General features: G+C 47.0%; 1 protein-coding gene across 1 annotated transcript in view; it reads right to left on the bottom strand.

Annotated features, from left to right (window-relative positions):
* The window catches only part of LOC108292367 (solute carrier family 2, facilitated glucose transporter member 9-like), a 54,268-nt gene that overhangs the window by 13,681 nt on the left and 28,883 nt on the right, over positions 1 to 11,704 (bottom strand). The window contains exon 4 of the mRNA XM_037733004.1: positions 2,480 to 2,584. Within this exon, the coding sequence (XP_037588932.1) occupies positions 2,480 to 2,584 (105 nt within the window). The remainder of the gene's footprint in view (positions 1 to 2,479; positions 2,585 to 11,704) is intronic.

The raw sequence follows: 11,704 nt of genomic DNA, 5'->3' as shown, positions 1-11,704 counted from the left end.
GGATGTTGAACAATGAGAACACATGGACACAGGGAGGGGAGCACTACACACTGGGGTCAGTTGGGGGGAAATAGGGGAGGGATGGTGGGGGGTGGGGAGTGGGGGAGAGATAGCAAGGGGAGAAGTGCCAGATGTAGGTGATGGGGAGGAAGGCAGCAAATCACACTGCCACCAGTGTACACATGCAACAATTTTGCATGTTCTTCACATGTACCCCAAAACCTAAAATGCAATAAAATAAATAAATGGGAAAAAAATTAATTATAGACCCTAAAAAAAAAATTGAGAGGGGGCCTTTTTAAAATTACTTTTAGGAGTTAGATCTCTTGACTTCTAGTCCAGAGCCCTATACTCTCTGACTTGTTTCAAACTTTCCACTAATTTTTCTTCCCTTTCTAGATGTTCCTGGAGAATTCCAGGGTCAATGACTTTCATAGCTCAATCATGCTAGTACAAAGATTGTTCACTGCAGTAGCCAGCGGTTGAGACAACCCAAGTGTCCATTAATTAGTTACTATTTAAATAAATTATGCTACATCCATATGGTGGGACATTATGCAGACATTAAAATAGAGGCAGGTTTGTAGATTCTGATGTGGAAAGATCTCCAAGATATACTAAGTACAAAGAGCAAGGTACAGAACTTTTTGTAAAATATGCAACAATTTATGTAAGAAAGAAGTGTCTCTCTGTGTGTGTGCATCTGTGTGTGTCTCTATGTGTGTAGATTAGTCACAAACCTTGGAAAAGACACAAAAAACTGGTAGCATCAGTTGCCTCCAGGGAGGGAGCAAAGTGGCTGGAGGACAGAAGTGGAAAGGAAACCCTTCACTTTACATTCATTTGTTCCCTTTGAAAGTTCAGCCACAGGAATGTATTAATTATTCAAAAAGAAATAAATTTTGTTTTTAAAATATTAATTTAAATGGACCTCATGATAGAAAAAAGAAACTCATTATGACTTGGCAAACACTTAAAACCTCCATTCAAGATGCACGTCCCTGATTCTCTGAGGAAGGTCACAGGCTCTGGGTGCAATCAAGATGAGCCTGAAGGTATTCATTTCTGCTGCTGGGAGCGCCACACACAGCGGCCACACACCACGCTGCTCAGAGTCCCTGGCCCTCCCTGCGGGCCTCTAAGGAACCTCCAGTTTCCTTATGGAGAAAGCGCGGCCATGGGTGAGAGGAGGGGTGGGAGACAAGGCTTTGGAGTGGGGAACCTGGGCTGAAAGCGTGTTCTCCAGCTAGGTCAGCAAACAGTCAGTGTCAGACCCTGGTTACTCCACTGGGAAAAGGGAGTCATTCCTGTTCTCACCTCATGGACTTCACAGTCTAATTAGGAACACAAGCATCAGATAAATTGTCCCACAAAAGCTTATTAACAAGCAGCTCTGACTTGTGGAAGTAAAGGCATCGAGGCTATGAGCCTGTACACCTGGGACCCGTGCGTCTCCTGCCTACTTGTTCTCCAGTCCCCGCTCTGTTTCAAAGGGAACTGCACACCATGAATCCACTGCCTTCCGGCTTCTTAGGAGGAATCCCCAGTAGGATTGGCCACTCTGAATAGGTTCTGGCTTCCTGGGGGTGGGGGCTGGGCCAAGAAGAGACCTTCCTGGAGGGCCTGGACAGGGAGAAGCAAGGTTCCCCACTCCTGCCCTCTGTGACCATTGCAGGTGCAGCTCCTCTATGGCTCCAGCCTTCTCTCTGTGGTCCCTGCCCCCTGCCCCCTCCACTGCGTGGCCCTAGCTTTGAGCTCCAGAAATGCTGCCTCTCTCTTTCACCCCCCATCCCAGGGGCAGGAGCAGACTGACTGCAAAATATTTTTTTAAAAACAATTTTTCAGGATAAGCCAAAATATTCTCCCCATACCTCCCATCTGTGGGTCTGTGGGTCTCCGTTCTACCCACTGAGGCCTCCCAGGGAAAATCTTCATTGGTGTAGATTCTGGGGTAAGAAAACTTTGTGACAAGACTGTTGAGATAGGCCAGGCAGGAGAGGAAAGCAGTGGCTGGATTCTGAGGGTTCTTGGAGGTTGGGCAAAATGGTGTGTTCTTTAATCTGTAGACAGTGAGAATAAAGGGCTGGCGAGAAATCAGAACTCGACCCCCTAATCCCGTACACCTTCTCCACTGCCCTCCGACAGGCAACCCGGTCGTTGGATACTCAAATAATATTTCTCATGACCTTAAGGGTAATGTGAGCCCCTCTGAGGCACTCTGAAGACTGACTGCTTACTGGATTTACTAAACACTTACAAATATCTAGATTCTTGGACCCACCCCTTGAGGCTTGCACTCCCTAGTACAGACTCAGTGTGAAACCTTTGGGATAGGGTGACAAAGCTGACAGCTGCTGCACAGACTGTCCCCTTTCACCTTTGACACCGGAACCTGTCAGTGTTAATAATCAATTCACAGAGGGGGTGGAAAAGGCTGTTATCAGCTGAGGGTGATCTCCTGCAGCCACTCCAAACTCACCTGCCCACCTGCACCTGGATGAGCTCTTCCTGCTCTGGGCCAAGGTGTGTCAGTCTTCTCCTGCACTGGGTCTCACCTCTTCCTTCCCAGATAGCCTCCACCCCACTAAATAGATAGATAGATAGCAGATAGATAGATAGATAGATAGATAGATAGATAGATAGATGATAGATAGATAGTAGATAGTATACAGAGATAGATAGATGATGATAGATTGTAGATGCATAGATATGTAGAGAGAGATAGATAGCAGATGGATAGTAGACAGAGAGAGATAGATGATAGAGACATATAGATAGATAGATAGATAGATAGATAGATAGATAGACAGATAGACAGATAGAGAGACAGATAGAAAAGAATTCCTTCCAGCTAGGTGAAGTGGCTCACACTTGTAATCCCAGCGCTTCGAGAGGGCAAGGTGGGAGGGTTGCTTGAGCCCAGGAGTTTGAGACCAGCCTGGGCAACATAGTGAGACCCTGTCTCTACAAAAAAAAAAAAAAAAAAAAGGGAAAGAAAGAAAGAAAAAGAAAAATTAGCCTGATGTGGTGGTGCATACCTGTAATCCCAGCTACTCGGGAGGCTGAGGTGGGAGGATTGCTTGAGCCTGGGAGGTGAAGGCTACAGTGAGCCGTGATTACACCACTGCACTCCAGTCTGTTTTAAAATAAAAAATAATAAAAAAGGAATTTCTTCCCTCTCCACTCAGTTATCCCTGCACAAATGCATCTCAGTACTGTCTTTCCTGGCCCTCATCCCTCACAGCTGCTGGCCCTTGCCTCTGCTCCCCTCCAAGTGAGACTCCTCCATAAACGTGGCCCCAGCATGTGATGTGTGGACCACTCCCCCTCTGTTGAAACTCAGTCTTCTCTGGACATCTGGGGTCCCTCCCTCCCCTGTTTTCTCTCTCCCAGCCTCTCCTGTGTTTAGGCTGGTTTGTCCTCACCCCTCAACCTTAGAGTGTCCCAGAGCTCCAACCATCTCTCTAGTCACATTTCTCTCTATATGCCCTCCCTGGTGGTTTCATTGTCTCAGGTGATGACAATTCCCACCTGTATCCCTGACCCGGACTCATCTCTCAACTCCAGACTCACATATTTAACTGCCTCCTGGACACTTCCACTTGGAAGACTAGGAGGTTTCTCAAACCAAGCATGTCCAAAACAGAACTCCTGGACCCCCACTACTAACCAGCCCTGGCCACGCACACCCAGACTCTTCTCTCCACAGCCTTTCCATCTGAGTAAATGAAGCCTCTGTCTTCTGAGTGACTTAGGCCAAAAACCTGGGAATGATATTTACATCTTTTATTTTCTCAACAACCCATATCCAATCCATCACTGAGCGCTAGCTGCACTTATTCCAAAATACATCGCAAATCAAACCACAGCTCCCATCTCCAGTCCCCCAGCGTGGCTGTGGTCCAGCCACCATCAGCTCATTCATTACCAATCACACCAATCTTGCCAACTCCAAACTCATCAGGCTTTTCATGGTCCCCTGGGTGCACCAGGCTGGCTCCCGACTCATGGCCCTTGTCCCTGCCATCCCCTCTGCTCATGGCATCACTGTCTTATCTCACCAGGGTTCCAGCACCCATGTCACCTCCTGACACTCTGTCTGATGGCTGCTCCCAAATGCAGAGCCCCTTCCCCTGAATCCCACCACCCAATTCTATTTTCTTCACATCTTCAACAGCATATGAAGTTATTCTATAATTTATTTTCATGTTCATTGTTCATCTTTTCCCTCTAGAATATAAGCTCCATGAGGACAAAGATTTTGTCTTGTCATGGTAGCCCCAGGCACTAACCCAGTTCCTGGCACATCCAGGTGCCCCACACAGATTTGCTGCATAAATTAAGTAATAGGTCAGGCATGCCGGCTCACACCTGTAATCCCAGCACTTTGGGAGGCTGAGGTGGGTGGATCACTTGAGCCCAGGAATTAGAGACCAGCCCAGACAACATGGCAACACCCCATCTCTACAAAATGATAGACAAAATACCCAGGTGTGGTGGCACATGCCTGTAGTCCCAGGTAGTCCTGGCTACTCAGGAGGCTGAGATGGGAGGATCACCTAAGCCTGGGGAAGTGGAGACTGCAATGAGCCATGAATTGCACTACTGCACTGCAGCCTGGGTGAAGAGAGGGAGATTCTGACTCAAAACCAAAACCAAAACAAAACAAAAATCCACAAAGAAATAAATTCTGGAAGGCAAGGCATGTTGACCTGGGCTTCCTCCACGTGGCCAACCTCTGGTCTGTCCTTAGTCTCAATTCAACTTCTAAGTTTCTGGGCAGGACAAATGTTTTCCTGAATCCACCTCCAACAGTGTCCCTGCTTGGACAGCCCAGCCATACTCTAGTTGAATGACTTTGGCCAGGTTTCTTATACTCTCTGAGCTTTGCTTTCCTTACCTGTAAAATGGATAAAATAATGTCTACCTTGTAAGGCCCCCAGGAGAATTAGAATTAAATAATCTATGTAAAGTGAATAAGATGGCACCTGAAACATATTTGGGACCTCAAGAAATTAAATATATTTTAAATAACCAATGGTAATAGCTAACATTCACTAAGTGTTTAAGTCAGGCTAGGTAATGTTTTGAGTACTTTCTACACATTGTCCAAAGTTAGCCCATGAGTTCAGTGACCTTGTTACCCCACACATGGGGAAACATATCTCAAAGTTAAGTACCTTGGTCTTAACTTTGCTATTAAATGGAAGATCCAGCATTCTAGTAACCATGATACTAAGCTACTTGCAATGGTAACTGTCAAATTTATTCATAGCCATTCATTCTTTCAACAGTCATTGATTCGTTCAACTAACACTGATTCATTCAATACACATGCGAGTATGACCTGGCCGTTGAACACCATTCCAGGTCCTGGCATATAACAATCATCACAATATAGTCCCTGATCTTATGTTCTTCCCAATAAACGAGTAAAAAAAATGCAGCATGTCAGATGGTGATAGATGCTGTAGAGACAACTGAAGCAGAGAAGAGGGTGTGGTTTCACACACATGGACGGGGAGGGCCTCCCTGAGACATGACAGCTGAACACGGACATGAAGGAGGAGATTAAAGGGGCCACATGAGTATCTGAGAGCAGCACTCCAGGCACAGTGCTACGTGGAGCCAGGCTTGGCGTGTTATGGAAACATCAGCGACCAGGTGGGCGGATCACCTGAGGTCAGGAGTTCGTGATCAGCCTGGCCAACATGGTGAAACCCCATCTCTACTAAAAATACAAAAATTAGCCGGGTGTGGTGGTGCATGCCTGTATTCCCAGCTACTTAGGAGGCTGGGACAGGAGAATCACTTGAACCAAGGAGGCAGAGGTTGCAGTGAGCTGAGATCATGCCGTTGCACTCCAGCCTGGGTGACAGAGTGGGACTCCATCTCAAAAACAAATACAAACAAAAAACAAAAGAAAAAGAAAGAAACATCAGTAAGGCCAGCCTGGCTGGAGGCAGCGGGGAGCCAGGGAGCAGGCAGCAGAAGGTGAAAGTGGAGAAGAAAAATGAGGGGCTCAGAGTCTTCTATGCCACCATGAGAACTAGGGTTTCCACTGTGGGGGAAATGGCAGCCACTGGGAGATTCCAAGGAGAGGAATGACACTGGCTGACTAATACTTGAACAAGACCCCTCAGTCTTCTCTTTTGCTCCTGGACTGTGGGGGGCAAGTATGAATGCAGGGAGACCAACTGGGGAGCTACCACAACAGCTTAGGCAACCACTGGTAGTGATTTGGACCAGGCTGGGAGCAGTGTGGGTAGCAAGATGTGGTCAGATCCTACCATATTTTGAAGACTGAGTTGGTGAGATTTGCTGATGGACTGGACAGAGATGGAGAGACACAGAGGAGCCGAGGATGCCTCCAGAGGCTTTGGTCTGAACCCTTGCTTTGTACATGATGGTGTATTTTGTGCTAATGTTAAAATTGCATGAAAGTTTTGTGAGAATGTTAAAATTACCTGAAAGTCTGACTTGAAACATTTGCAAATGGGACTGCACACTCTCTGGGCAAGTTTATCATATTAATATATTCCTTCCCAAGATAACCCTCAGCCTGACAGCATTGTTTGATGAAAACATGTGCAAATCCTTTGCAAAGCTGACTCACTGGCCTTCAGAGCAGGACTTTAATCATTGCTTCCATTTGTTTCCTGTGGACAAACAGCAACAGAAGCAAGTGAGATCAATTCTGAAAGCAGAACTCCAGTGCCCCCCAGAACTCCATCTGGGATGCCTGATTCATTGTTTAGAGTTTCTCCAATAGTGTAGAATCTTCCCCGTGAAACCAGAAAGTTATCAGCTCTCAGGGGGAACAAAAGACCAAATACAAGGAAGAATGGTAGGGTGATGAGGATACTGGAGCGCATGTCCCTTGAGAAGTGTCAAAGGGGCTGGAGACTTTAGCCTGGACAAGAGAAGGTCAGAGAAAGCATGGGAGTTACCTTCCTCCATGCCATGCTTTAACTTGGTGCAGAGGACCAGGACGGGTTGGGGGAAGACATAGAGAATTCTATTTCAGTTTGAATTTGGAAAGTGCTTTCATTAAGCTCTGGTAGACCAGAGAACCTACTGAAATAATGACTTTCTCCACGTACCCTTCCAATAAATCTCCAGGCTGACTGAGCCAGTTAGCCAAGATCATGCCTCATTTCCACATCCATCACCCACGTGTCCATCCATTCAAGCCTGTGTACCCAGCTTGAATCCTTGGCCGATCTCTTTAAATATTTATATGCCCATCCACCCCCTTTCATTACATATGCCTAGCAACACCCCAGCTGGTGAAATCTCTGTCTGTCTGGCATCTACAAAGCTCAGCTTGGCTGGAGAAAAACATATAGCTGTGTTGTCCTGTCTCACCTGAAATTCATGACAACTAACCTCGAGAAGTTTTAAGGCTCCCCTGCACAGAGTCTATAGATTCCTGGTTCATCCAGCACCTTCTCTCCTAGAGGACTATTTCATATGTTTTTTCTCTCTCTTCAAATCCCCTTTTTGTCATTCTCAGCTGATGACCATGCTTTCTTTTTCACTAAGAACACAGGAAATCCCAAGAGACCCTTCCTACATGCCCTCTGCTTGCATTTCTGCACCTGCATCTGCGCCCAGACACCCGCCTTCCCTCGTGTTCCAACCCTGGTGCAAACCATATCCTCTCTCACCTGGGCTATTGCAAGGTGCTCCCAACCAGGCTCTGAGCCCCCCTGATAACAGCACACCTCTCCAAATGCAAGTCAGATCAGTTCTTAAAACATTCCAGTGACTTCCCATTTTGCTCAGAGGAAGAGTCTCAACCTTGGCCTGTAAAGTCCTCAGGATCTGACTCCAAATAACACATCTAGTTTCCTATGATTATCTCTATACTGACCTCCTCTCTCATCTGCAAAGAGGTGGAGCCTGTTTCTGCCCCTGGGCCTTTGCACCTGCTGCCTCTTCTGCCTGGAGAGCTATTTCCCAGGGATGAGCATGGCTTACTCACTTGCTTCTGTCAGTGCTCCCTGCACAGGTCACCATTTTAGAGAATCATCTGAACAAAGTGGTGAGCTCCGTGCCCTCCCCAGCATCCTCTGGCCTCCTTGAGCTGCTCTATTTTCTGCATTGGTACTTGTCACAGACTGAATGGCACAGTCCACGTGCTTGTTACTTACTGTGCTCCCTGCATGGTTGCACGCTTCAGGAGGACAGAGATTTTGTCAGTTTTTCTGACCCCTGAGTGCTTGGCACATAGACGGTACTCAACAGATACGTGGTGAGTAAACAAATGGGTGAGGGAACGGAAAGTGTGCAAGCATGCACGGATGCTCAGGTGCAAGCAAGGATGGCCACCTCGGGGAGCTGTGATAGAAAAATTCAAGCATCGAACATTCGCCACCCATCCTTCCATTTATCCAACAAACATTTACTGCCTTCCTGCTGTGTACAAGCTGCTGGGTGCTGGTGCCATAGATACACATGGTTCTGACATCAAACAGCTCCCTTATCAGGGAAGAGACAGAAACGTAATGAAATAATTACAACCCAAAATCCCAACTGGCGTAACACAGGGAACAGAAAGTCCTATGTGAGCTCAGAGAAGGCCAGTATTTGGTTCTCGTAGATGTGTGCGAGGCAGTGGGGGATGGGAGTGGAGATGTCTTATGATTTCTAAGCCTGCTTTCCCAGCTCATGCATCTGTAATACCAAGGGGGTTGTATCCATAATAAAAACAAACCGGTGATGCAGGACAGCTTGTACCACTGAAGCCTCATGTTTTGGGAGTGTTGACTTTGTTTTGAACTTTGGAACCCTGCCTTCCTGAAGTTTTCTGGTCTTATCTATCATGCCCATGCTTTCTCCTTATGTCCCATCATGAACCCAAGTCTCCTTCGGGAGTTCTTGCTGTTCTCACTATGCTAGCAAGTCTTCTAAGGCTGGGAGAAGCAGGGTTGAGGATCAGGTTTCCTGGCTGGCTGGTGTCTCCCTATCCCCTCAGGGATTCCCCAGGTCAATGAATGCTGGCTTCTAAAGGCTTAGGGTTGACCTTTCTCCAGAAGATTGGCATTAGCTGTGAAGGCGGATCCTCCTCTCCCAAGGCAGCCTGCAGTGAGTGACAGATGACCGGCAGGGGTGGGCGCAGCTCCCTTACTCCAAGTTGGGTGACTCTGTGGTGCGATTATGCCCCAGAGCTCCCCCAGGTGAGGCTACACTTGACCTGGGAGTGCAGCCTTGCTTAGCTCCTTCCCCTGCTGCTTTCTGCTTTCCCCACCTTAAAGATTACTCCTGAAGAGCCCTTCCTCCACAGGACATGTGCATCCCAACCCCTGTCTCAGGCTCTGCTTCTTGACAATTGATTTTCTGAGACAATTTCAGCCTGAAAAAAGAGGTTGTCAGCAGCATGGTGCGTTGCTCTGTCATGGACTGAACTGTGTTCCTGCCCCCTGGTTGAGAACGCTTGAATGCGCGCAAGCTGGCTCAGGTCAGGGAGATTCATGCCTGGTACTTTAATTACAACTATTGGAAGGAGAATTTCCACCAAGCTGGGGCCATCTTGCACATCCACAGGAGAGAATGCTTGGCAATGAAGCCAACACAATGCAAGGTGAGCTCAGAGGTGGAGAAAGAGATTGGGGTTTTTTTTTAGGCTCACGTGTTAAAGCCCTAACCCCTAATGTGACTGCATTTGGAGACAGGGACTTTATGGAGGTAATTAAGCTAAAATGAGGTCATAGGGAAGCGACCCTAATGTTGTATGACCGGTGTCCTTGTAAGAAGAGGAAAGGAGACACAGGGAGCACACAGCGAGAAAGAAAGCAGCCATCTGCAAGTCAAGGAGAGAGGCCTCGGGAGGAAAAAACCTGCCGACACTTTGATGGCCTTCCAGCCTCCAGAACTGTGAGAAAAGGAATGTCTATTGTTGAAGCGACTCCCTCTGTGGTATTCTGATATGGCAGCCTGGGCTAACCAATGCACAATTGCCTTGTGCACTGCAGGCTCCTCCAGCAGGCACCTAGAGAGCTACAGTTATTCTCTACTACTATAAAATCAAGATGCCTTTTAAAGTGTTGAAGTAGAAAAAGATGAGGGGAAAAACAGACCTTCTGAAAACCTGCTATTTCCCTAGAGTGATGAATGGGATGCTTGTTGTCGGTGCTTGCTCAACCCTCATCCTTCTTCCGGGAGGAGTTCCCCAGATTTCCACCAAGAAGCCTCCTGCCTGTCTCACCCCATCATGGCTTCAGGAGTGGGGACATGATACAGGCCTGGCCAGTCAACATTATAATCACTGGTCATTCTCAAGGCATTTAGGATGTGCTTTTTTAAAGCACTTACTCCAGAGCATTAGAATGTTATTTGCCAGGATTTTCTAACCTTGGCACTTTTCACATTTGCAGCTGGAACATTCTTTGTTGTGGGTGCTGTCCTGCACACTGTAGGATTTTTAGAGGCATCTCTGGCGTCTCCTGGATGCTATTAGCACCCTTGTGTTATGACAACCAGAAATATCTTCTGGCATTGTCAAATGTCCCCTGATAGGGCAATATTGCCCCCTGGTTGAGAACCCTTGAACGCATGCAGCCTGGCTCAGGTCAAGGAGATTCATGCCTGGGACTTCCATTACAACTATTGGAAGGAGAATTTCCACCAAGCTGGGGCCATCATGCACCTCCATGGGAGAGACTGCCTGACAATGAAGCCAACACAGAGCAAGGTGGGATGAGAGGTGGAGAAAGAGACAGACCTGGATTTTTTAAAGGCCATCATCGGAGCCACTGGATTCAACCAAGTTATATTTTATTTATGGTGAGCCAATTAATTCCCTTTTGGGCTTCAGCCAGTTTGGTTTGGGTTCCCGTCACAGGCATTCAAAAAGCCTCCTGAGTGACATGAGACACATAAATTTGATCTCATTTAACCCTCATAGCTGCTCCCTCAGGTGGATTTGTTTATCTACACTTTACAGATTTAAAAATTAAAGAGCATAGCAGCTGCCTCTTGTATCTCTACCATCCATTCACAGCACTGCTTGGAATCATAAACACTTGCATAATGAATTGCTCAGGGGCTGCCTCCCTTTCCTAAGCGTCACCTTAGGCCACAGATGTTGTGTCTTTCTTGTTCACTGAAGCCCCAGTGCCAAAAACAGTACCTTACTCCTGGTAGGTGCTCAAAAATGTTTGTTTGCATAGATGAATATGGTTATGAGGCTTGTCCAAGAGTCTGGCCCAGAATCAGATTTCAAAGCCCATATGTGTTTCTTTATGACTTCTTACATGTTTTTTCTGCTTTGCTCCAGAGGGGAGAACTAGGTCCAATGATATGTGTAAGGAGAACCATTTCAGTGCAATTGAAGGAACAGATGCACAATTGGCTCTGTGGAGTGATGAAATGGCCCATCTCAAAAGAAGCCAATGAAGTTGGTGATGGCGATGATGATGATGATGATGATGATGATGATGGTGATAACCCTAGTGAACAAAGGCTGGGCGATGAATCTGGGTCAGTTACTGGGATGAACACTTTACATCCACCATCTCATTTAATCTTCACAGCAACCCTCTGACATGGCCATTCTTTATCTTCACGTCATCGTAAATTAAGTGAAGGTCAAAGAGTTTAAGAAATGCGGCCGGGCGCGGTGGCTCAAGCCTGTAATCCTAGCACTTTGGGAGGCCGAGGCGGGTGGATCACGAGGTCAAGAGATCGAGACCATCCTGGT

Source organism: Cebus imitator, unplaced genomic scaffold, assembly GCF_001604975.1.
Source record: "Cebus imitator isolate Cc_AM_T3 unplaced genomic scaffold, Cebus_imitator-1.0 Scaffold488, whole genome shotgun sequence".
In the NCBI taxonomy this organism is placed as follows: Eukaryota; Metazoa; Chordata; class Mammalia; order Primates; family Cebidae; genus Cebus; species Cebus imitator.
Note: the sequence above shows the minus strand (reverse complement) of the source record. Positions and strands in the feature narration are given on the sequence as shown.